A 27,685-nucleotide genomic window follows, 5' to 3' on the forward strand; every position below is an offset into this window, starting at 1 on the left:
TTCGCACATGTATCGTACAACGTTTTACAGTACATATGGCCCTTTAAATGTTCGACACAGTAACGTAATATGCTACTTCTCGCACTAGTGCTATAAAGTAGCCCCATATGTACTGTAAACAATATTATGTGATAACATCAAAAACAAATGAATTCCGGCCGGCTCGCCGGCGATGTCAACGGCGCGGAATGAGCGAGCGCTCGCGTCTCGCGTCTGTGTGCGTGCACTCACACTTAGATAGCTACCGCTCCCGCCCACCGCAGCGCGACAGAAACATAGCTTCATAAATTCGAGATTTGAAATGTTGCTCAGCTAGGAATTGCTCTTAAAGGCGTATCTACACTCGGTTTTTAGTGTTCTTGGCGCCATCGGCATGCAACAACCAACGCATTCAGGCATCGAGAAATGGGATGACACCACACACACTAAAAAAATAGAACAAGGTAAGTAACTTAATATAAATTTTATTTCCAGGTAAAATTTGTCTAATATACTTCATAATTTATTCATATTAAAATAAATAAAATTTGTATTTTAATCTGTCAATATCATACATTAAATTGGGAAGTGAGGAATTCGCCATACCGTTGCTTTGGATTTATAGATCGTGTCATTCTCGATGACGCGTGGCTTGAATCGTATTGTTATTTCATTAAAGGTTAGATTTGACATCGTGGATGACACGAACTATACAGAAGATACTTATTAACTATAAACGTTTAACTGAACGCCGTTTTCAATAGGGAAATATGTAGTGTAGTACAGTGCAGTGTTTGTTGGTCAGCTTCGGGTCTCCGCTTCATCTCGTTATAATCATTTTGGAATCTTCGAATCTGCTGAAAAAAAATCGCCGTTCAAGTTGACCCTTTTGAACGTGTTCATTTCACCTGTTCAGCACACCAAAACGCGAAAAAACGACACGTTGAACCCCTTGGCCCCCAAAGACGTCACCTGACGCGCGCGGCTACAGCCCAATATCAATCTTCATGCAATGCGACAAGGTTCATGATGACACGCCACACGCGGAACGCTACGCCTATAGTACATGGCGTTCAAGAGGGTTAATTGCCTTTACAACGATTATGTCAGATGTTTTTTCGCATTTTGTTGTGCCCATACATTAAGTATTGGGACCATGCGAAGTGCATGGTGGGGGTAAGTAAAGCGATCTCAGCGCATAAGGTGGTAAATATTAGAACTAACTGCGGATAGCGTCTTTAACATTTCGTACAAGTTATATGGCTCGAAATGAAACTTTAATTTACGATTTCTCCTGATATATTTATTTAAATTGTATGGTGTAAGAGACCATTGTAATCTGTATGAAATGCTTAATATAACTAAGGTATTTAATTTGATAAGTGTTAATACTGTATCTGTGTAATTACCCTTAAAAGATAGACATTCAACATCGCGGACTTTTTTGTAGACCCATGAAAGAGAGACAACCCCACCATACATTGTGTTGTTATAGATCAAACTGATTAGGCAGCGTTTTCGATTAAAGCTTCTAGCCAGAGTGGTTTTTCCCGACAACATCGTTATATTTCAACCAATTTACACCAAACATTAACAAGTTATATACCTAAACCTTCCTCAAAAATCACTCTACTAATAGGTGAAAGTCGTATAAATATCTGTTCAGTAGTTTTTAGTTTTGGAGTAGTTTTATAAGATGTAGTGCATTGACGTTTTCCCCTAGACTTGCGGACGCTAGGTTGCGTGACAGTCGTGCACATAGCGAATATCAGGTGACTGGATAATTCCACATAAGCTAACCCATTCATAGGTTTACACGCCAACATTTTTGTTATAATGGCCCATTTACTGTTTTAACGTTTACAGGATAGGAATTTAATAACCGAACTTTAACGCGGAATTTTGAAATAACGCGACATGATGCGTTTTTGGTTTTCGCCGCCACGTAATAAAGTGTCATCAACGCCACGTGAAAACTGGCACGTATACAAACGTGACTAAAACCACGACTTGATATGAATTCGTGGCGTGAGGGGCAGGAAATGTACTGACTTTATATCAAGTAATTGGCGGCGAAAAGGTTAATCCTGTCACCGCCAACGAAGACCACATACGCGCGCTCTCGTATGGTGTATCGCATGCGATTATCGGTGACGTTTGGAGAGGCCGTCACCGCGGTAAATAACAGTGTCAATGTGTGAATCGCCCTGTAGCAGGACCAATCTACTAATAATAATATCTACGTGCTTTTAGAAACTAAACAGAGGCCCTACCGCGAAAAAAAAAAACTCGAAATTTGTTTATCTGCCTCTATCGCTTGATTATACAAGAGCGATAGAGATGTAGATAAGGTAATTTCGGTTTTCGTTTTTCGCGGTACGACCTCAGGTTCAGGTATAGCGACTAGCTTACAATGGCAGCGAAGGAATACGTGGTTAAAAGCGGATAGCAATAAAAAACCATCTACAGTTAAAATATTTATTGATTATCCGAACTGATACAACAGAACATACTCATACTCAACACAACGCGACTACAATTGAACAATTATCCTAGTCGTAACGTATATAAAAATAAAAACTTATGTGTGTACTAGCGTCTTAATTAATTGCTCTTACAATCGCGTCTAATGGGGCCTCGGTATGAAACCGTTTTAACATCACTGAATAATGCCGTACTGTGGGGTTTCCATCACAGAAGGGTCTTTTGCTTCAAGTGAAATAAGGATTTTTCCATCTGAAATTTCAATAGAAATACTGATAAAAAGGTCCTTATTGCAGGTGAAGCATAAGGCCCCTTCTCCAATCGAAAGCTACTTATATCATCAGGCACACTGTTAACTGACAGAACAAAGTGGATGAAAGTCATTATAAACATAATATTTTTCAAATTTTGACATTTCACTCATTCGCTGCCAGGGATGCATAGTGCCTGCGCAGTCACCTACAACACACTTGGCCGTGTTTATCCAAATATTCGTAATATAGCTCTTTTCTTAACCTTTTGGACGCCAAAAAATATGGCGTATGCTGTAAATATAATCTTGTCAAATCAAGGTTTATATTGGTACGCTTGCGGACGAGATCTTGGCGTGAACGTGAGGTTTTTGTATATGACGAATAGCGTTCAAAGGGTTAAAGTTAGCAGCACCATAGTGTGTCGCGGGCATATGAGGGTGGATCAACTTCTATTTTATTTTTCTGGCCCGTCATCCGGGCGACAATATAGTTTTATTTATTACCTTATAACAAGGATTTTAAGAGTGACCCAGACGACCGTAACCATAGCAACGAGTGACAAGAAAAAAGTTGATTCACCCATGTTACAGTTACACGCGCGTAGTATCAGATATGGGCGCACCTATGAGGAACTTTTGTGCGGCTCAAAATTCAGTGAACTTCAATGTATATAATCAAAACGGTGACATACCAGCCCGTCCCCATTTCTACAATACATTGTTTACTCTGTTGTCTAACCTACGCAACGTCGTACATATAGCTTACCACCTACGTACAAACTACTATACTGGGGTGTCATTTCAGAGTACAGCCAGCAGAAATGAAATGACGAAGCGGGGTGTCCGAAATAAAGTTATGTTTAGATAATTTTGACCCCTTCGTGATCGCCCGATCAGGCACGTCTCTAGCTGACTATACTTATTGGTGATTTGAAATTGAACTAAACTTTTTGGGTAAATGCCAGTGTTGGTCGACCGTTAATTATAATTAACCATATTGAAAATTAACCATTATAAATTGAACCGCAAACCATAACGGACGGTTACAGTTTACGGTTCCATTTGTAATGGTTAATTATAATTAACGTTCGGTCAACACTGGTAAATGCTCATAATGCAAAGTATCTTTTTTTGAGCCGCTGAGATGGGATGAAAACGATATAATCAATACAGTTCGCACCCGAAGATCCATGATTTTCGCATCGTCCACAAAATCATACCTAGCACTCGGGTCTAAAATCCTCAAGAATTCGCCCGCGAATTGCATTAACGATGATCTACAAACGGGCCGATTTTTATTTTATGTCGTATTTTTTCGATTTCGATAATGTTTGGCGGCTCGAAGAACCAATTAAATTACTTTCTATGATATTTTAATTTGTGATTTTTACATACTTTAAAAAATAAAAGCTCCTCTTTCTGGAGGGAATAAATACGAAAACAAAACTTGCCCCTAAAAATAGGGGGAATTTTCCGTAGTTTCAGAAATACTCGTATCTTAACTCAGATGAAGATTTTTAGGGCATACAGTGAACTTGCACTTATATTGTACAGAATAGACCCCCAACCACAAAGGATCCACCTAATTTTGTCGACATCTAACAAAAAAAAATATCGACGACAAAATACATCGGCCCAAAATGAACTTAGTTAAATGTACAACAACAAATATCCTACCAACGTCTAAACTATGTCTTGTGTCTGTGTACAAAATATACATGAAGAAAGCTACTACGGCACTCTACACTTCTTATGTCGGATATATCTAGTATTATTATTGCTTAATGTTACGCCCTTTGGCCCAGTTTCTAAGGCAGAGTATAATGGGGGGGGGGGGGGGGGATAAGGAGAATTAGTTAAGTGAAATTTTGAAAACGGATTCTTTAGAAGCACGACAGACGCAGGCTATTTTAATTAATCTCTTCTCGCATAACTCCCGCGGGAACGATATAAAGCCTTTGTCCTTCAGTATACCTGCATGAAATAAGATCTTTTTCGAGCAAGTGTGATGAAAATCCTATTAGCGCTATGTCGTCTGTAAAGTAACCTTCACACTTACAAGTAAGGTTCACATTGGATCCCTTGCGCCGTTATCTTGGCGTGAGCAACGTTATTGTATATGACGTAAAGCGTTCAAAAGATTAGATATATTTAGGGTAATTCAACATTGCCTCCAAAAATATAGTTATAACCAATAGCAAAGAGATTTTGAAATAGAGGCACATTGATGATGATGAATTAAAACTTTAAGAACACCATTTGACTTTGATCCTTATTCTTTCACTGATATGTGTTAAATTTGTTAAATATCAAAAAGTCGCGCCATCGCTGGGAAAGTTGCCGCCATTCATGTGTCGATAAATGGCAGTAAATTTACTGTGGCTACAAAGTTTACTCTGACCATCCACCTCTATTTCAAATTCTCTCTGCCAATAGGTAAGAAATATGATTTGTCACTTAGTACAATCGCCATTCGATATAACGAAGCGTCTAAAGTGTTTACAAATATCCGAACAAAGCCTCTATATTCAAGACATGAAATTTCATGTTCAGATATTTTTGATCACCTTGGCTGATCCTGCACATCTATTGGAGAGTGTACCTTGGCACAGTGACGATCTTTATGAAAGCTTAGGGTTCATTGACATTTATCTAATGACGGGCCTTACGGGCACTAAGAATGGTGCTAGTTCAGTGGTGTCACTCACGAATTTGAGCCAATCGCGCAGTCTAACGCAACTAGTTGCGACCAATCGCGCGCGTGTTGCGAACTCGTCAACCTATCGCGTCGTGACGTTAGAATGCACGATTGACTCGAGTTCGTGTGAATGACACCGCTGTACTGCTTCTTATGACCTAACCCTAATTTCTGTTGGTTTTTTGACCGGACTCCATACAAAGTTGTCCATGGTCCTTTAACATTAACGATGACATTGCTAGGCTTTTTTCATTGTAGATGTCATGCAGTCATCTAGGTTCGACTGTAGAAGAACTAGTACTACTACCCCCCCTCCCTCCCTCCATTGATACTCGTACCTTGAGATTGCTTACGCGCCAACATATATGTCACTTTTGTATATGGACTTTAACCGAGAATATTTTAGGTAAAATGTGTTTGTTCTAGTGTTATTAAATAGGGATATGTAGGTAGACATAGTTAATAATATTGGTGTTTCGTTCCTATAGTGTGGCATTATTATCGATTAGCTTATACATAGGTAAATCGCTATAAATATGGTACATTTCAAAGGAAAAGTTTACTAATAATGTTGGTACGTCAACGTCAAAACACGTATTCTAACTTAGTTTTCTATCACGTCCAAAACTATACCTTACCTTAAGGCTTACACCATAAAGAACTAAGAACGATACAAGTATATAAGAAAATATTTAATAATCTAAATTAATTATGTAAACGACCACAGAAACAAGATTAACATTCATTATTTTAATAAATTATCACAAAAAGGCCCGTTGCTAGGAATCTTAGTAAAAATTTTCACAAAATTTGGTTTTAGAGAAAGAATATTACATTATACATCGCGAGTGCCCGAGGCCCGCGAAACATGAATATCGAAATTTCGTTATCTGCCTCTTTATCGCTCTTGCGTATTCGAGCGATAGGGACGCAGATAGACATTTATACTAAATTTTTTCGCGGTAGGGCCTCTAAATCTGTCTGGGGCAATTAACGATCGTAGTTTAGTGGAACCAAATTCACTGCAGTTTATTATCGAAAATTTTATCTGTCTGAGACGGTTCTTTAAAAAATGTTGGATATAAAAGCACCAATTTATAGCTCTTATTAGAATTACCCTTGCTATTATTATTTAAGAAGAAACAAATGTTTCTATTTTCCAAAACGTGACAGAATGGTCGACACAGATACAAAATTATTTGCCTTTCGATTTGGGAATTAATTAACATTTTGCATTGTTTCGAGAGAATCCGTATCGTTCAAAATATTTTATAATTAGCATGCATAAATTATTAATATTATATTATATATCTTTCCCATCACGGAACAATGGTGTTCCGGACCTTTGGGAGGCGTGCGCGGAGCCGAAGCCAACACGTAGAGCCCCTTTTGACACTAATCAAATGTAAGGGGTACACCTAGCGGATGTTGCCCTTGCCCGCGTCATGGGACGCACGCAGAGGCAGCACCCGCCAGGGTGTAAGGACTATTTGAGAGTTGATGGAATCTAAAATGAACTGGGCTATTGGGTGAAAGCGATGGACTAATACTGGGCTACGGGATAAAAAACCGGACGCCTGCCTAATAAAACCGTATTCAATTTTATTTCCGGCAGACGGTGACTCGCCCCCGCAAGATGGGCCCCCACAAAAAGCGACATCTAGGATGGCTTAAGGGCAACACCGGTGTGAGCGGCTCAGGGGTGTCGAGAGGTGTACGCCGCTTTCTACCCAGCGGCTGCGAGCAGCCACTGTGCCAACTCGCGTCTTATGAAATTTTTCACTTCCACCCCTGAAGCTTATAGCTCTAACGACTCCACTCTGGCCGGCCGGCTAAGGCAAGCCAGAGGCGGAGAATCCTATACATATATTATATACATATTATTATTATAAAATTATTAGGTGCACCTTAGTTAATTGCTCTTTTCATGCATAAACGAAAAGAGCAATCATTAACAATTAACCCTTTGTATGTTTGAGCACTGATCCGTGAGCATAAATTTAAATTCATAGCTTAATACAATATAATTTAAATTCGTTCGCACTGATCAGTGCTTACACATACAATGGGTTAAGTAAGGTGCACCGTGCAACCTCACATCAGCTGAATTTTTCGGAAACTAGCGACTCGCCCCGGCTCCGCACGAAAAGTTAACTTATAGCCACAAAACCTTTACAAATAATACACCTAAAGCTTCCTCAAGAATGACTCTATTGGTAGGTGGAAACCGCATGAAAATCCGTTAAGTAGTTTTGGAGTTTATCGCGAACAAACATACATACAAACAGACAGACGCGTGGGGGACTTTGTTTTATAATGTGTAGTGATATGTATCGATGGTCATGTTTAGGGTTCCGTAGCCAAATGGCAAAAAACGGAACGCTTATGGATTCGTCATGTCGGTCTGTCTGTCCGTCCGTATGTCACAGCCACTTTTTTCCGAAACTATAAAAACTATACTGATGAAACTTGGTAAGTAGATATTTTCTGTGAACCGCATTAAGATTTTCACACAAAAATAGAAAAAAAAAAACAATACATTTTGGGGTTCCCCATACTTAGAACGGAAATTTAAAAAAAAAATTTTTTCATCGAACCCACGTGTGGGGTATCTCTGGATAGGTCTTCAAAAATGATATTGAGGTTTCTAAACTGAATAGTTTGCGCGAGAGACACATCCAAAGTGGTAAAATGTGTGTGTGCCCCTGTAACTTCTAAAATAAGAGAATAATAAAATTAAAAAATATATATGTACGTTACCATGCAAACTTCCACCGAAAATTGGTTTGAACGAGATTTAGTAAGTAGTTTTTTTTAATACGTCATAAATGGTATGGAACCCTTCATGGGTGAGTCCGACTCGCACTTGGCCGCTTTTTTTGCATGATGCCATAGACATTCCGATGCTTAGTTTCAGAGTCTCCCGCGAAAAACAAAAATCTATATTTCGTTATCTGCCTCTCTATTGCTTTTGCATTATCGAGCAATAGAAAGGCGGATAAAGAAACTCGATTTTTGTTTCGTTACGTTTGTGTAATATTGCAATTTACAGCCCATGTAAATTGCAATCAAAAGGTATTTCGGTATTCGCGGTAGGCCCCCTGTTCGGGTGGTTATTATTTAAATTAAGATAAATTATGTCGTATTAAGGTAGGTAAGGTAGGTTTAGGTCGTATATTAAGGTTACATATCGCGGCAAGCCGTATTACGAAAGTAAATAAAGAGTTAATTTATAAGGCGTTCTGACAGTGTATAATAGCAAAGAGAACTTGATATTCTTAGAGGTGGATTGTCAAAGTAAACTTTGTAGCCACAGTAAATTTACTGCCATTTTTCGACACATGATTAAAACTTTCAGAACGTCATGTGACTTCGATCCTTATTCTTTCACTGATATGTGTTAAATTTGAAACAGTAGCGCCATCTACTAGAGCATAGGCTAAAAGTATGGCGGCATCTTATCGAGCGATGGCAAATTTAAATTTATAAATGTAACACATATCAATGAAAGAATAAGGATCAAAGTTACATGAGCCAAGCCTTGGAGACTTTTTTTTGTGTAATTTGACATTTAGAGACACTATACATCTCTAATAAAGTATTTATTATTTCATTGATTCCATATTTGTAATTGTTTTTTTGTAATTTTATTGTTTGTAAAAATGGACATGTAAAAGTGCCTCTGTGGCCTATTTGCTGAATAAATGTTTGATGTTTGATGACGTTCTAAAAGTTTGAATCACGTGTTTAAATATGGCAGTAAATTTACTGTGGCTACAAAGTTTACTTTGATAATCCACCTATATTTCAAATTCTCCTTGATAATAGATTTTCGTTTGTTGCGGTAGGGACTCTGGGATATAATATAGGCGCGCGGGCCTAAAATAGCTACGTAAATACAATGAAAACGGATTCTTACGGATTTACTAACAAAATATATCCACTATCATTGCTTTAGTACGAAATATAGACAAACGAATAATACGACGCATAAAGGTCGAGGCGTTTTAGGCGCCTCAGAGTGGACATAAAGGATGCTGCACGCGTCGTGTTATGGTAACTAAATGTATTCTCAAACCTTTTGAACGCTTTATGTCATAAATAAAAACGTCACTGACACGCGGAGGTTCCGGGCGCAATAGCGAGATATTTAAGAGTTGTGCGTGCCCATTCACTGAAAAGATCGCTCCGAACTAGTACAATCTAACAAATGGACTAGTTCGGTCTTTGAGTTTAGTAGAACACCGAGAAAAACTGAGCACAATAATGTAACGGAATGATTTGCGCAGACGTTTTGTAAGGTAGTACAATTAAAAATTTGTTATGTCGCTTTCTCCCGTGCAGTTACAATGGAGTAACGGCTATGGGCTGTCTCGCTCATATTAGCAGAGAGCCGTTCGTTCGGTCGGATCACTCGGATCGCTTTACTGTCACTGTCACTTCTAGCTCCCATTTTGTTTCGCGAGTAGTGTACTAAAATGAACTAAGAGCAGAATCATCATTAGGGAATAGTTCGATCTAGTAAAGCGGACGGAATTGCGTCTTTTTTACTTTAATACAGTACTACACAAGACTAGAGCTAATAAATAAATATTATAGGACATTATTACACAAATTGACTAAGTCCCACAGTAAGCTCAATAAGGCTTGTGTTGAGGGTACTTAGACAACGATATATATAATATATAAATATTTATAAATACTTAAATACATATAAACCACCCATGACTCAGGTACAAATATCCATGCTCATCACACGAATAAATGCCCTTACCAGGATTTGAACCCGGGACCATCGGCTTCATAGGCAGGGTCACTACCCACTACGCCAGATCGGTCGTCATATAGCTAATGATACCTTACTTGAAAGTGTTGAAGGTTAGGCACTTTAACAGCGTCCGCCATAACACCTAGAACAGTTGTCCCAGGCGCTGTGGGCGCGACTATTAGAGACGACTATAGGTTATCTCGGCGTTCAAAAGGTTAACGACGGCGTGGTATGCGACCCTATATATGTCAAAACCATGCGTATTAATAAGCTCTAAAGGGACCCAGTGATAAACAGTCCGCCGGACGGTATCGGCCCGTCAGTTCGAAACTGTTAACTTTTTGTTCTCACTGACAGGCTAATACCGTACAGTGGACTGTTGATTAGTGGGCCAATTAACGCGTCTTATTATTCTCTTGTCTATGTTTCAATAAAAAATAATCAAACTACATTACGCTAGGGTGTGCTAAACGCTACGTTTGCACCATTGTAAGTGTTTCGTCATTTTAGTAATATAGGTACGTATAAACGACAGTAGACATGCATAGTTGAAGATGACATACACGAGGGATGCGGTAGAATTTGCTATTGTCAATTGTGAGTAGAGTAAATAGCTGAAACTTTATATAGAAACTTAATTAACTCTATATTGAAACTTTCATACATTTGATTTTATACCTTTATAAATAATAAGGTCATCTATTCAAATAGGTTCACTAATGTTTCGACGAAAATTATTTAGCAAATTCTTAACTCCCCGAACTACGTATCCCATATATTTATTTGGTCAAATTATTATTTCCCAACTCAACGTTTCGCACTGATATCATTTCCCAACTAATGATTTGATAAATTATCGTTAGACAAATTATTACCTGGGATTTTTTAAAGATCTCAATTATGTTTTCGTCAAACGTATTGATTGGCATACCTTGACTTAGCAACATATTGAATGGCATTATGAAATCTAACCTAGTTTGTTAGAATGCAAGGTTCAAAATGCAGTATGATTTTATTGCATTAAGGTCTTAGCACACTATTACAACTCAACAGCCACTCGACTCAAAATTAAATATTATTATTAAAGCCTTATCTTGTATGTCGTACAGTACAATGTTTAACATTTAGGTAACTGTCGGGTGGTCTACGCGTCGTCCACTAAGCTGAACCAAAAGTGAGTTGAGTTGGTGTGGAATTGATATAGAAGACCTTTAAGCGGGTAGGGTGATGCACCATTCAGCTAAATTAAGAGGGTACTTTCATTTACATACTTTGTGGCTCAAAATAACATTTCATTCTTGAGTTATTATCTACAGGTAAGAATCTCCTTTTAATTTTTATTAATGAATCCAATAAAACGTGCCAAAATAAGCATGATCCGTCCGTTTTTAGGGTCATAAAAAAATAAGCCTAACCTACCTATCTCTGGGACCAGTTTCGTTTTTAGGGTCATAAAAAAAATAACCCTAACCTACCTATAATAATGTTGTTTGCCTTAGAAAATCATTTGCTACACAATTATTTACCACATAAAAGGAGGATGCCCAGATTCATATGGACTCTGGCCTAAAAACCAATAATGACAAACCAACATTTGAAAGGTTTTTTCATTTTCTAAAACTTTATGTATGGCGGGAAATCTTAAATCGCTGTGTGAAACAAGTTATGGCAAAATAAAAGCATCCCAACAATAAGAATTTTTTACTGATATATATAGGGTTTAAGTTGGTCTTAGCACGGCACTCTTTCAGCCGCCGCTTCACGTGGACACATTTCTGATGAATCGACTAGGGAACCAGATGTTACTCTTCTGGAATCCGGTAGGAGACTTGTTCTCGGACCGGATGATGGGCGACGACGTCAAGGAACCAAAGTCGATTCAGCGGAAAGTTGTCCTGCGTGGGTAGGCTCGGAAGAAGAGGGCCATGAAAACGACCCATTTATCCCTTCCCCCTTTATACCCCCAATCTTCCTAATAAACCTTAGAAATGCGTTACGCATACCGCCCAGGCGCGGGTACGGGCCTGGGATGGTTATGTGGGACTCCCATATAAGGCTGCTGAGACCCATGGTTTACCCACTAAAACCCCTCTGTTGTCGCCTCAGTGCTATAGGGCGAGGTCCCAGGGACGCAGGGGTCCGGACTCGGACTCGACTCGTAGGGAATAAATCACCCCTCCACCTCAGTGAGCGCGTTGATCAACGTCGCGCCCGCTCACGCAGGGACCCTAGTGTAGGCGGCAGACGTCCCCGAGCCTGCCGCCCACAGGTACCCTTATGGGGGTAATCGGCGGTCGTATGCTAACCGCCGCCGCCCCACGCGCTTGCGGCGCATTGGCTGAGAGGCCGGATCTTCCTCACTGCCGCGCTCCGCCGCCTCCTTCTGCGCCATCACGTCCTCGCAGAAGGAGGCTACAGCTTCCCATCGCCTCTCCCCACGAATCATGGCTTTCACCACCGCTAGCAAGGAAAGGTCTCTACCTACTACGGCCCGCTGCTCTGCCCACGCTGGGCACACCGCCAGCGTGTGTAGCGCCGTATGTTCAGCGTCGCAGCAGTCGTGACACTGCATTGTCGGTTCCCGTCCCGCCCTCCTACACAGGTATCTCCCGAAGCAACCATGCCCCGAGAGGATTACCTTTTTTTTTTTTTTTCCAGGGGGGAAAATGCATTCCGCATACCACCCGGGTGCGGGGGGTGACCCGAGTGGTTATGTGGGACTCCCGTCTAGGCTAATGAGGCCCACGGTATACCCACTAAAAACCCCCCATATGCCACCTCGCCGCCTTATTGGTGGGGTTACGGGAACACTTGCGTACTCATCCGCGACCCCACCGGCGGCAGCCGCCCGCGAGCGGCTCCTTCGCGGATGCCCGAAGGCCCTTCACGCGAGGCGCGCCAGATGGTTCGACGCGCCTTCCTCCTCGGCTTCCGTCCTGCCCGAGAGGATTACCTAGACCAACCCTCCCAACCCCCCTTCCCGTCTTGATCCTCTTATCCATATACCCCCCTTTCCTGGAGGAGACAACCTCGACCCCAAAAACCCTAATCCAAGGTGTGACTCATCGTGCCGATGGATGCATGGCTGAGAGGGAGCTATAATAATATAGGAATAACTAATAAAAATCTAAAAAAAGCAAATAATAAACAAACGACCTCCTTAGATGAGACGGCACATACTGAAGCACTAAGGTGGGCGAAACAGATAGGGAGTGGCATGGCCATGGAGGAGCCATCGAAGCTGGAATGGCCACTGAAAGCCGGGGTACCTACCGGAACCCCAGCCCAGGTGGCTGAACCGGAGACGAAGGAGCCTTCGACAGCTGGGCCCTCTAAAGACAAACCGATGACAGCTGAGATTGGGACACCTGTTGAACCCTCGAAGCAGGTCATAGATCCCGGCTGGGAGATCAGGTGCATACCAAGAGGGATGCCTGCCCAGACAAAATCAAAATCATCGACAGTAAGAAAACCTTCATAGTCTAAAGCGATATAGGTATAACTTAGTATAACTTTTTTCACACAAAGATTTGGGATTACCTGCAAGCTGCAATAGTAAAAGTTTTAGAACTTTGAATAAGGTATCCAGTGACATATCGCTTGTCCTTATTGATCAATAGGCCAATTTGACCACCCTCCTTTGACCTAATAAAATTTTGCAATATAAAAATGTAGCGAAATAAAAAAATACGAAGTAAAATTATGCCAAGGATTGGTTTGCGAAATTAAACTTCGGCGAAAAGTTGGTTGCTAAATGAAATTTGACGAAACATAATTCGGCAAAAAGGCAGTACACCATTCAAATAACATTCGATTAGAGGACGTTAAGGTAAATAACGAAATGGCTTAAAACAAACTAGGTTTGTAAAATCTGTTTCGTAACGTTTTTAACGGCGCTCTAAACTATGTGTTCTTCAACTATGTTTGTCTATTATACTTTTATCCGTCGGTACCAATATAAAGGGCTTCGGACACTATATCAACTTCACAGCATTTCAACACCACCGTGGGCCACCCACCGTATATTAGTGGTTGTTGGGTTGATAGTGTGCGAAGACCTTATCACAACGACTCGAGCGACGTATAAACTAACAAAATATTACTTTACTACATTTAATAATCTAAATCATTTTAATTACATTTATTCGACAAATGCTTTCTTGTCAATAATTAATTCAACAGTAATTATTATTCATGCAACAGAACTGTTAGCTGTATAATTTGATTATATAAATATAACAGTAGGGGAGGTGTATAAACGAATTTTGGCCTGGTGTATTACTTGTGTGTCTTTGTCGCGTCTAAACGCCATCTCTGGGCACACGAAGAAATCTACTTGGATGATATTTAAAAACAACCACGAATTACTCAAAGATTTTGGTCATGCTCCAAACTACAAAATACTCTGAGCGACAAATAAAAATTGCAGAGATCCTTGTCACCAAACTGTATGTCAAAAAAACCTGCGCTTGAAACGCTAGACAACGTTCGATTTGAGGGCATCCGTGTTCCAGCATGTTAAGCACGTTCTGGAATTTAATTTTAAGAGGGCAAATTACACACAAAAATGGGTGGAAAATAAAGAGAAAGATCCCCGCAATTGGCGAATTTCGGTTTTCGCGGTAGGCCCTCAGGCCTCGAAATTGAGTTAGAGGCGAATGAAAATGGTGATTGAAACGACTAGCTACTGAAAAAATTGAATGAAGCGAATTTTATATTTAAAATAACCGACAGTTTCATATCTATTATACACTATATATAACGTCCTTATACATCACGTTCTCCGACTGAAACCTACACAATATTAAATTCTAGCCAGGGACTGAAAAGGTACTTTAAAAACGGTTTCGGATCTTAATTATGAATTTGAGGTCAAAATTAGAAATAACGGCTCAAGTTTCGGTCAGGCACCTCTACTTGAAACGGTCAAGCTTAGCTTTGTAAACGGTACCTATTAAACGTTATTTATTCGGGTACCTTTTCAATTGATACCTTTATTTTAGGTTACCGGTATTTTGTCATTTTATTCGGGTACCGTTACTGTTTGATACCTATTCAATTGATACCTTTATAAGGTTACCGGTCTTTTCCGGTTTTTCAGTCTCTGATTTCTGGCCTGTCCACCCTAGTGAAACACTCGGACAAATACGAAGCGACTATATGATGGACAAACTGTATAGTTATTTTTCTAACAGAGACATGATGGATAACTTGTACGCATTCAGGATAGTTCCTTCGTTTAATTAATCGAACATTGTATAAAAATTATCATAATTTTCCCCGTGTTCTCGGTGTGCCTGATAAGTTTTAGTATATGAAGTTCGGCGTTCACAGGAATAACAAAAATAGCAGCTACTAAAGCTCGAAGCATATTAACAGCGTTCAAACACTAAAGGTTCTACTCAACCTTTAACCAATTATTAGTACTTTTTTTTTAATAAAGTTAGCAGAATCGACGTCAGTGTGAAAATCACCTGACTCTATGGAAAGATTGAATTAAAATTATGCGCTCAAGAGTAAAGTTCACATAGAAGTATCCTGCACAGCATTCTTCATTTATTTATAGCCTTGCCACTTAACACAGACGGTTTTCTAGTGGAAAGCACACTGGGTAGCAATCAAATGTACCTACTGAACTCACAACTTCTTATCGACCGTCTAAGTTAAGCGGTTGACTAAAGAATAGTATTGGTATCATATAGAAAAAAACACTTACATGATTAAAAACTGGATACATACAGTTAAAATATTAAATGGACTTAAAAACACCCCACACCATGTATGGAAATGGAAATAAAACACATATTATTAATAAATATACATTAAATTTATTGCATATCATACATTTATTAAAAGACAAAAATTTAATTATTGTTTTGCATACGTAGTGTGCGGTGTTCGCCAAAATATATATAATATAACCCGACTGAGAAAGACGAACATAGAAATGTCAATGTAATTCAAACGTGTATACTGCACCGTTCTAAGGAAATAGCAATAGCGAGAGTTATTTTAATTGTCTATTATCCAGTTAAATATATTTCTTTAGGACGGTGTCTGAGCATACATCGGTGCACATTATACACCAGGATAATAACTAGTGTACAGCGTCGCCTGGGCTCATTGGTTGACTAGACTTGTAATGCAGACGCCATCAAATATATCAGCATTCTAACGGATGCTCAAAAAGTGAAAATTGTAGCATCTTAGATATACAATGTTTCTTCAACTCTTAGCAATACTCATGGTAAATGTAATATGTGTATGTACTGAAAATTCATCACTATGCGACCGAACCCAAAATCAATTTTGCACTAGGTCTCAGAATTATTTCATTTCATTTTATTTAATTCTTTTATGAATTCAGGTCATTCAGTAGACATTCACGTCGTCTAGAAAGGGCGTCACCAGGGCAGCAGGGAAGTTAGGGCGGTCAAATATTACATACAACGTGTGCCTTTCATCTTCTCTCCTTCGGCGAAGTCAACTTGCCCTCCCTTGGTCCATTGCCTGGTAATGCTCTTACTACTAGAACTTAATACTTCAGGCGTCTATTTTTTTTATTGACAATTATCACCTGACAATAGCAATTTTCTATACATTTTTGTAACGGTAAGTAAGTTTACTTGTTGAACTAACACTTCACAAAGTCATAAATATGTGTACATTTTTCACATTGAACCATTGAAAGAAAGTGCAAAATTGTATACTAATTTAAGACTGTAAGGCCAAGGAGTCGCGCGGGACAACGCAATTCATGGTAAGCGGTCAGATGGCAATTGTCAGCAAGGTTTCGTCGCTCGATATATGAGACGGCGGGCTCCGTCGACCAATCAGCCCAGCCCAAGGCTCAGTCAGGATCGTCAGCGGACTGCGCGCCTGAGAGCGCGCGGGAGCGCGGCGCGCCCCTAGCGTTTACCGTTGTTGTAGGAGAGGCACCGCAGCGGCGCCTTGAAGTTGGCCGCGGCTTGCTGCTGGATCTGGTAGGCGAGCGGGTGGATTTTGAAGCCGTATAGTCTGGAAACAAATTTATTGACCCGCTGTCTATACTTCGGTAACAAAAAAATGTGACATCCTAGAAAACTAACGCGTAACTTATTTGCCAACCGCCTAAGGTAAGTAGAATAGAATAGAGTACGTTTATTCGTGGCAAAATAAAAAAGAAAACAACAAGTAACATAACATAACATATAAGCCACGAAATGGTCCCGACCCAGCATGGTGCTAGCCTGGCTGGGCTAGCGCTGGTCTTCCGTCGGGGCCATGACCGTGTACGCGTTTTTTTAAATGACACATCATTAGACACATCACATACAAATTGGAAAGTAAAGAAGTAACTTTAGTATCGAAAAGAATCGTAACGTGAAATCTAAAAATCGTGAACGCGACCAACTGTGACATAAGTTGTAGCTCGCATAATCTGTTACAGGAATTGAATCACATTTAGCAAAACACAACAAAACATGGGTCGTGGTTCGCTGCTCACGTCTGATAGAAGTAAGTGGACATTTAACCCCTTCCCGGATGTAATAAAAATATTTGTTGAAATTTGAACTTTAATAGTTGTCAATAGAGTTGAAAATCATATATGGCTTCGTTTGCGGTAAAGGGTTAACAGCCTTCGTCATAAAAGTAGCGTCAATCAAGACTCGTAGTAAACCGGATACCAAAACACACATGATTCATAAAAGACCCGGACGGGTAATTCCACGAGACTGTAACGACAGTTACCAGTTCTTTCGTGTGTTCTTACATTAATTAAGCAAATTTAAGTATCCAGACATCTACCTCTAGGGCTACGCCAGACATACAGACACTTAAATTTGCTTAATAAATGTAAGAACACGAAAGAATTGGTAACTGACGTTACAGTCTCGTGGAATTACCCGGACTCGGACCCAACATCCCCTCTATAAATGACGGAGATCTCAAGATGGTCATCACAATTTCGAGCAGCAGATTAAGTTTTCTCTTTTTTTGTTTTGCTCCATCAAGTAGTTAAAGTGGTCTATGGGATAACATGGATGATTCTAAATTAAGACTGTCAATTCTGTGCAAGAATAGACGTTTTAGGAATACTAACCTCGGCACGAACTGCACGGTGGCCCGCTTGGGCCGGTACTCGGGGTGCACCATGAACACCATGTGTGGGAAGCCGGTGCCGAAGTACGCGCCGTCGGTGTGGTGGTGGCGCGACGACTTCGGCGTGTACACGTCCATGCACTTCGGACAGTACACCTTAACCATGGCCTCGCCGGGCACGTCGGACAGACCTGCTCGCAAATTTTTCATTCAGAACAACACACCCCGAGCTTTTAGGGGGCCGGGGATGCGGGAATGTTTTACTCTAGATGGGAACACCAATTCTACTACTATCTACTTCGTGTATCAGTTATAAAAAACCTCGGTATTTGGTACGATTCGCAGCTCTCCTTAATTTACAGCTCACTACAACTATATAGTAGAAAAACATATACCCCCTTATTCATAAACGTGTACTAAAGTTACGATGCCGCTGATCACCGTTTGTCCCTTTCCATCATACCAATACGTCGGAAAGGGACAAACGATGATCAGCGGCATCGTAACTTTAGTACACGTTTATGAATAAGGGGGATAGATTGTTAGGATTATTTTTTAGAACCATAAAACCTTATAAGAATACAGTCACGTCTGAAAACATCGACACGATCGCGGTGCCAAAAATATGTATACACGACCTTCTGGCCTATATATTAGGGTAGTGTATACATATTTTTGACACTGTCCGTATCGATATTTTCAGACGTGAGCGTACCAATGGTATTCTAGTAATAAGCTCTTTAGAATACTGTTCCGTGGTATGGTCCCCGCACTACAACATGCACATAGATCGAATCGAGTCTATTAAAAAAAAATACGCCATCTAGTATTTAAATTGCGCCTTATAAATAAACTAACCATATATAACAATACGACTGCACCATTTCAAAATGAATAGTTTGCAAATTCAAAGGCATATTATAGTATTATATACAATTGTGATATAATAGAGAGCTTTTCAGTCGAGTACAGTGTTTAGGCAACGAAGCTTGCTGAGTTGCCTAAGTGAGGTACGAGATTGAAAAGCTTGATTATATCACTATTATATACAATACTCTTTCTACGAGTCATCTAAAATAATACTTTTTTACTATAAAACCTAAATAATTAGTGAAAATTTGTAGACAAAAATGTAGTACAAATGACATAAATGCGCGAAGCCAACCGTTTAGTATTTTCTATGGGAGCGCGGCGGCACGGGATTGGTCAACAATTTTTTAAAGTTGACTGCAGCGTATCGAATTGAATATTATATTTGAGGTAGGAGCCCATACATGAAAGTACGCAATTATAGTTTGGAATACGAAATAATTCAGCCATTACAGTCGACAAGCAAAAAAACGAATTTTTAGTACTACACAAAATTATTCTGAAAATATATTCTGTCATGTCATAGTCCCCTGCCTCGTATGTGCAGTTCTTATAACAAGATTTAAAAGGATGTAGACATTTTTCATTTAAGTTCTAATAGATTTAGAAACAGTGAAATAATATTATTATAAATTTTACCTAGTTATTGTGCAAAGTGGCAGTGGTAAGTGAAATTTTGCAAAAGTAAACGTAGTAGCAGTAAGGTCAGGTAGGGGAAGTTGCGCCATGCCGTCTAAGTGCGCCTACCTTGAATACATCGAAAACTGCTTATATACTACTAATATTACTAGTATTCTACAACACTTTTAGTCTAAGAGTCTAAGTAGTACCTCACCTTACCTATTGATAATTCCGCTACTCGACTCTAGATATCGACTACAAAAATAATGGGCGTTTTGGTACCAAAACTGATATATGGAATGAGCACTTCATGCTTACTTTTTTCTCAATGGTATGAATTAATGACATAATAAAAAGCTATAACTCCCTAGGGACTTTTTTTTACAATCCATAGCTTCCGCGGGAACAATGGCCTTCAGTACAACTGCATGAAATAAGATGTTTTTCGAGCAAATGTGATGAACCCCGCAATTTGCGAAAATCGAAATTCGCAAATTGCGGGATTTTTCTCTTTTACTCTCAGTAAGGCGTAATCAGAGTGACAGAGAAAAATGCCCGCAATTGACGAACTTCGATTTTCGCGGTTATAGCCCAGAATCCCAATAGTAGGTAGCCATCTTTTGGCAAATATTTCAATTTATTATTTACTTTCGGCAAAAGATGGCATGTGGATACATATTTCAATTTATTATTTAGCTTCAATGCATAAATTATCAATTTCTCTACCTTGAAACTTCATTTGGACTAATGTAGAAATAACCATTTTTGAAACACAAATTAATTAATTAAATAAATAAACAAATAGTATAAGGACATTATTACACAAATAGACTAAGTCCCACAGTAAACTTAAAACAAACATAAAAATACACATACACATAAAAATACATAAAGTAAATATGAATATAGAAAACAGCTCATCACACAGATAAATGCCCTTCGCTACCCACTAGGCCAGACCGGTTTGTAATTTTCAGATTTATAGTTAGAAACATAATAATACTTACCAAGTGGCAGCATAGGGTGAGTTTCACAGTAAACTCTGGGACAGTGTCCAAAGTCGCCGGCTTGGAATTTTTCTAACATCTGACCAATACCTCTGTTGACAACACGTGATACATATTATCTGCATAGTTCTCACAAAAATATAGGAAATTCATTGAAACAAAAAATAAGAGGATTAAATAGAATTCAAATTTGTAAAGTTCGATATAAAATTATTTCTAAAAAGAGGTAAGCAATCAGACAAAAACATTAAGGTGGTTCGCTTTCGCGGTTATAGCCCAGGCCTAAACGTAAACACACGTAGTGCATGTACAAACTCGCAATAAACACTAATCAAGTAATCTTTGAGTATTTTATTATTATATAATAATATCAACATAAACTTATATGGATTCAACACACTTAATTTTATATTGTAAAATATATTAAAGCAATAGATATAGTACCAAAGAGAATTGAGTATAGAGGCGTATTGTCACAGGAAATTTTGTAGTCAACTTTTACTGCCATCTTTTGACACAGGACTAAAACTCTTAGAACAACATACGGCTATTTGACCCATGTTCTTTAACTAATATGTGTTAAAAATCAAATGGTGTCTGCCATCTACTTGAGTATAGGCCAAAGTATATCGCCATATCAGCATACATTTTTCTTGATTTTTCGAGGCACGTTTTTTTCTTAGACTTTCTGTATCTTATATGGAGTTATATATATCTTGGATAGTACTAACCTGTTGGTCAATATGTAGCGTGCGTGTATCAGTCCATACAGTATCTCAGAAGCCTGCTCCACAAGGTCTGATTGATTGGGATTATCGTCCAAGTCATCATCTGCAGAACGAACCATCAATGTAACTTATGAATTATGAACTAAGGTCTGTTTTTTATTCCGACTAAAATGACGTTCCATATGTAAGACATAACATTTCTTAGTACCACATGAAATGTCATTTTAGTCTACGGAATAAAAAACAGAATATAGGCTAACATTAGTCAATAGTGCTGGGACTAAAGCCGCGGTTCAGTCTTAACTAGGATTTGCAAACTGGTTAACCGAAAAACGGGTATCCAAGACATTTTGTGTTGGTTAAAAACGGGTTTTTGGAGCCAATAACTGGTTAATAACCGCAATGATATTTATCATATGAAACAACCTAAGCTGATATAAAATAGCTTTAAAATTAAATTATTTTAAATGTATCGTTATTACGTTCGTTAATTATTACTTTTTAATGTGAAAACCATACTTTATTTTTTTTATAGAAGTTGGTTATTGACTGACATTTTCTCTATGTCGTCTAGAAATCGGTTTTCGCTCGGATATGGGTATATTTGGTGTCAGTGCATTCAGTATGATGTATGATGTCCTGAACACAAATATATGAGATGACAAGCGCGTAATTGGTGGGGGTATTAACTGTGACGTCATAAATTCCGTGGTACAAAGTTTTTTTTTTTTTTTATATTAAACATTTCAAAAGAAAGGGCTTTGTGAGTAGATCAGAAATATATAACGTAATATAATATTTTCCCTACTTAGTCTAACAAATTATTAGAAAACTGTTAAAAATTTCACAAACCAGAGTTGACTGCTCTAAATTGATAATGACTAAACGGATTATTTCAAACTTTATACCGACTGACTGAACATCCTCTATCTATAATGTCTAAAGATCAAGTTGCATAACAATATAATTTTCTGTGACGTGAAACTACAACAACTACGCTACCCACTCTTAATTAGTTAATATTGTACAGTTTTTGCATCGCACGTTCGCGGGTGCGCTACGAATACCAACCTTACTCCTGTCTATTCAAATAAGTAACTATACGAATTTACTTGTGTTTCCTTGAGATGCAAAAACATACACACCAAGGTAAATTCCAATTTTAAGTGAATAGGCCGGTCTACACAGGGCGAGCATGTGTGTGAGGCAATTTCCTCGTGCACAAACCGTCCAGTGTAGACGTGGCTCTACCAAGGTGGCGCGCTCAGGCAAGGAAAAGTGCGCACCGCCTCAACATGCACGCTCTGTGTGGACCTGTCTATTAATATATCACCTTTGTGTTTTCTTGTATGAACTTGTATACAGTAAACAATATACATTAGTTAGTGGATTCCGTATTTTTTTACTAGTCATTTTATACAAATATATAATGAACAGTGCAAGGAAATACTATGTATTACAATAGGAGACTCAGCATATTACTAAAAGAGCTCTAATATATAGAATTAAGTTGGTCATACATTAAAATAAAAAAACCGACCAAGAGCATGTCGGGCCATGCCCAGAGTAGGGTTCCGTAGTTACTCTTCCGTCACACTAAGCTAAACTGGAGCCCCATTCATGGCCACGAACCACGAAGCGTACACAACACGCCGGGCCACCATACAAACCGTTTTCAGCTAAAATGTGTGACTCAGCTTATGGGTCTCGGGGCCTGGCGCGAACGTCAAAGAAATTGCCGCTTATGAATCCGGTCCGTTGGACAATATTATGCAACATTTTTATTAACCAACTGTTTACTGTTCATATTAAAATATATATATATATTTACTAATTTGTTGATATTTGTAAGAAACTAAGAATGAACATTTTAAAGCCTGATCAGAAATAGATGATCATTGTCAAGAGGGCGCTATTATTTTCATATAAATATAGGGTTCAGAAAATTATGAAAAAAAAAGTTCTAATAAAATTCTGCATCTTAGCGCGTGATTATGTATATTTCTAGTCAGCCTTTACTTTTTAACCATAAACCAGGTTGCTTTCAGAACATGAAATGAAACAGGTTTTTTGAAATTGCAACATTTATTATAAACGATTTAAAGGCATAGAATACAATCAAATACAAAACATAATATTTACAAACTTAAATACTAAGTTACACTACCTCTCCTTCAAGATTGGCATGGTAATCAAGAAGACTAGGTAAATTCGCTTTACTTCGATTTACGGCAGTTGAAAAGTGACTTAGCTTGATTGTTAAATGATCGATATTGTTATATTTTTTCTTTTCGTTTATCTCTCGTGATTATAAATACTACGAATAAATACATTTTAATTAATCAATAATCGCAAGAATGAAAAATAAAGAAACCTGTTTATCTAATTGAGTTTGGATTGTAATCCGAAAAAAATGTAACCGGCAGGTTCAATCACATCCACACCCATTTCATTGTTGTTTATTTCTTGCATCATTGCTGTTAAATCAGGATGCATATCATTCAACAGAGGCGAGTTCAGGGTTCCAGTATTCGAAGCCTGGTCGTTCGGGTGAAGCAGGTTCGGAGTCCAGTTCATAGCACAATTTGTCAGGAGGTTAGGAGGGTTCAAATTCCGGGTATCCATAGCCAAGGTCACAAAAATCACAAAATACGAAATCACTGAAGAGCACAGAGAGGAGCATAAAGTCGCCAACGAATAAATCGTGACTAAATATAATTTCCCATGTTACTCTAAAATACATCCTAATAGAGGGGATGGGGTGAATCATTTCTTGAGTTTATGTCAAAAATACCACGTTAAAGATAATACCGCCGCTAAATCCGCCGCCGCCCAGGTGCATCCATTGTTTATTGTCCAAGTGTCTCCGATAATCTTACATGTGGCCGGTCATGAACTTTGTTTTGGTAAACGTCATTATAATATAAACAATAGAGCACTTAAAATGTATTATAGTACTTATTACCACGAAAATGTTTAGAAAAAATCTTTTCTTTTAAATATTTCTCACACACTATTGCGATAATACAATATACCATTTAGTTGGTGACTGTTTAAGCCGCCCTGTTTTTATAAAGAAACAAAAAAAAAATGGCATGGTAATAAGTTTGGTCCTTAGAAATGTTGCTTGCTACCATCCAAACAGTAATCCATTGTAAAAAGGTGCAATTGGAAACGAGTTTCGTCATGAAATAAGCTTTAAAACCAAGTTATAAAGTTTATTTTTGCGTGCTATGAAGATAAGTGTAGTTTTTACAATTAGCGCCAGGCCACGGTGACCCATACCTTGAGTCATGTCAATAACTTCAGGCATAAATATATTTTTGATATTTTTGAAATGTAGATTTATCCATTTGCTTGGGACACGTATGTATCTCGAATTTCAGAATATTTACTATATTACACTTCCAGTAAACCAAACTTGAATATTCTAGACCCTGTATCACTAAAAAAAAACATGTTTACAAGTATGTTTTTCAACATGCCTTATAAAGATGGTTGTTAGCTCAAATTATACTTATATTATTTCGTCATATTACGTTTTGTTTATGTTTAAATCAGAATTTATTCACGACTCACATGTGAGTCACGGGCCCTGCGCGACTGTTTGAACATGACCCATACGCTGAGTCACGGGCACTGAATGGGTTAAAGTATGGTAGATTGTTAACCAAGGGATGAACTGTGGGTGTACGTCTTTTTACTATGAAGGGAAAACTTTTTGTGATAACTCAAAAACAGCTAAACTGATCATATTCGCTATACTACTACTACTCCGTTGGCTCAGCGACCCAAAATGAAACTTGGCCTCCGACACAAGACAGCGCCACTTTTCTCGGTCCTGTGCGACCTCTCGCCAATTGTCGACTCGAAGCTCGCGCAGATCCGCCTCCACCATGTCGCTCCAGCGATACCTAGGGCGTCCGATAGGACGTCCTCCTGCTAGGAGACCCAGGTATGCTCTTTTTACGTTCCGATCTTCGTCCATTCTCTCAAGGTGGCCTAACCAACGGAGATAACGGATATTCGCTATAGTTTTCATTTAATGTCTTTCTTAAGCTCTACTTCTAAGATTTTATTCATATTTTTTTGACCTATGGTTCAAAAGTTAGAGGGGGGGAGGGTCACATTTTTTTTTGTTTCGGAGCAATTATCTCTGAATATATTGACGTTATCAAGAAATGTTTGTTCAAGACCCCTATTAGTTTTGAAAGACCTTTCCAACAATATCCCACACTGTAGGGTTGAAGCAAAAAAAATGTTCAACCCCACTTTACGTGTAGGGGAGGTACCCTAAAAAAAATTAAATTTTTAGATGTTATTCTACAACTTTGTCGGCTTTATTGATTTATATATCTGTGCCAAATTTCAGCTTTCTAGCACTAACGACCACGGAGCAAAGCCTCAGACAGACAGACAGACAGACAGACGGGCATGGCGAAACTATAAGGGTTCCTAGTTGACTACGGAACCCTAAAAACCAGCAATTTTTCTCATCACTTGGACAAAGGAATACTTCTAGACTACCTAAAATAGTGAGGTGGAAGCCACTCACAAACATAAAAAAGTTATACCGTAAAAACATGGAAGTGATATTATTATAGGCCGTTACTGTAGGCTGCTCTCAGTAGTCTACAGTAACAGCCAATACAAGTACTGAAACTTTTTTGACAACATAAGTGTTAACATAACACAATTTCAGGAAACTGTAGGTTGTATGTTTATTACAAAGCATTTTTGTATATGATTTGTTTATAAAAAAAACACGTTTTTAAGCTAATCATGACTGCCATTATTAGATGTTAAAAAAATAAATGACAACAATATCATGACGACAATCTTCTAAGAAAATTACACAGTAAAATTGAATAATAAAAAAAGTATGTAGTATTTATATTAATAAAGGGTAATCGCAGTATGCTCATTATTTTCAGTATTTTTTTATATTTTATATAAAAAAATCTCATTTTGAAATCGCATTACACTTAAATATTAAAACACAGATAATAAAATGCAAGTAGGAAAAAATAAATATGGGGCTTACCAGGCTCAAGGTCCAAAATCATATCCAGGGCTTGTCTATAGTGCGGCACTTGTTCGTTCAGCCCCGTCAAATTAAATTTATCATTAATATAATCCTCGTCCACCTAAAATAGAACATAACGATCAATAAGGGCATAATCTTCGTGCATTGATGCACTCGGTTTTCCATGTTCGATTTACTCACCTCGCAAAAGAATTCGTTCCCCCGCAGCCCGCAGAACCATGAAATCCATGATACCTCCTCCGAGCTACTCATTTTCCTGGAACACACAAATATTCACTAACTTGGTTGTCACAGTTTCTTGCATACAAAACCAACGCCTGACTGGCCACACTTCATCAAATTCGCATTCCTAAGATTGCAACGATGACTTGAACTATTTGACGCTAATTTCAAGTTTAATCTATAACGCAGTGTTTCTGGCAGGACTTACTTGGTCGTATTTGGCGGTTTATAACGTGTTAAACAGGGAATTAAAGCCGAGAAACCTCACCTTTTGGTACCTTGATTAGCCACGCTTGACGATCTCCTCAGAGGGAGACAATTTCATTCATTCACTATTTCGTGTAGTGATGCGGATATCCAGCTTTGTCGATGGTCGTTCACAGATAAAGTAGGAAGGCCACTTAAGGCTAGTTCAGACGACTTTAGTAATTTAGTCGAATATTACGTGAACACCAAAAATTGTTATCGAGTAGATTAGTAGAGTCCCAAGTAGCATTTTACTCCATTTAAGAGTACACATTTAGTTCCCAGGTGTACTTGAAGCATTATTACAGTTCACTCGTGATGTATAAGCTGCATTATTGCGATTAATAACACCTATACCTGTCTAAGGGACTTATAGGAGGGTAGAGTTATACTTTTATACGACTGTTGGTGTTATAATACTCTAACAACTATCCTTTAGTCAGCCGTCTGACTAAGAGCATTATAGGAGGGTAGAGATACGGCAACCGCTGTTTAACAGCCTACTTGTACGATGTTGTAGAGCTAGCATTTTAATAGAACACACATGGTCATTTATAAAGCCAAAAGCTGTTATGTTTACTTGTTTGAGACTGTTATACAGCTAGTAGCTGTAGTAGGACTTGTTTGTGATCATTAAAATAACCTTTTTTTACTAGCTGTACATTAGTTCACATTAGAAT

General features: G+C 38.6%; 1 protein-coding gene across 5 annotated transcripts; it reads right to left on the reverse strand.

The window, feature by feature from the left end:
* Positions 1 to 447: 447 nt before the first annotated feature.
* Positions 448 to 27,144, reverse strand: LOC133525307 (casein kinase II subunit beta-like). 5 transcript variants are annotated; one of them, XR_009800560.1, is made up of 9 exons: positions 27,028 to 27,143; positions 26,718 to 26,793; positions 26,535 to 26,637; positions 21,494 to 21,593; positions 20,763 to 20,854; positions 18,266 to 18,455; positions 13,136 to 17,199; positions 11,654 to 12,820; positions 2,444 to 11,597 (listed from the first exon to the last, which is right to left on the reverse strand). XR_009800560.1 is itself a non-coding variant. In XM_061861609.1 (8 exons), the coding sequence occupies exons 2-8, from the start codon at positions 26,787 to 26,789 to the stop codon at positions 814 to 816; spliced, it is 675 nt and encodes a 224-aa protein (XP_061717593.1). In that variant the 5' UTR covers positions 26,790 to 26,793; positions 27,028 to 27,144; the 3' UTR covers positions 448 to 813. The 5 variants fall into 5 exon arrangements, 3 of the variants coding, with proteins under 3 accessions (XP_061717593.1, XP_061717580.1, XP_061717587.1); XM_061861609.1 differs by lacking the exons at positions 2,444 to 11,597; positions 11,654 to 12,820 and adding an exon at positions 448 to 833 and having other exon boundaries at positions 17,102 to 17,199; positions 27,028 to 27,144; XM_061861596.1 differs by lacking the exons at positions 2,444 to 11,597; positions 11,654 to 12,820 and adding an exon at positions 448 to 836 and having other exon boundaries at positions 17,102 to 17,199; positions 27,028 to 27,144.
* Positions 27,145 to 27,685: the final 541 nt, after the last annotated feature.

This window comes from Cydia pomonella, chromosome 1, assembly GCF_033807575.1.
Source record: "Cydia pomonella isolate Wapato2018A chromosome 1, ilCydPomo1, whole genome shotgun sequence".
In the NCBI taxonomy this organism is placed as follows: Eukaryota; Metazoa; Arthropoda; class Insecta; order Lepidoptera; family Tortricidae; genus Cydia; species Cydia pomonella.

Coding starts and splice junctions, on each gene's coding strand:
- LOC133525307 (XM_061861596.1), bottom strand. CDS start 26,789: ATGAGTAGCTCGGAGGAGGTATCATGGATTTCATGGTTCTGCGGGCTG. Junction 26,638..26,717: donor GGAACGAATTCTTTTGCGAG/GTGAGTAAATCG, acceptor GTTCTATTTTAG/GTGGACGAGGATTATATTAA. Junction 837..17,101: donor GTGCCTCTCCTACAACAACG/GTAAACGCTAGG, acceptor ATTTTTTTTCAG/CAGATTCGAAGATTCCAAAA.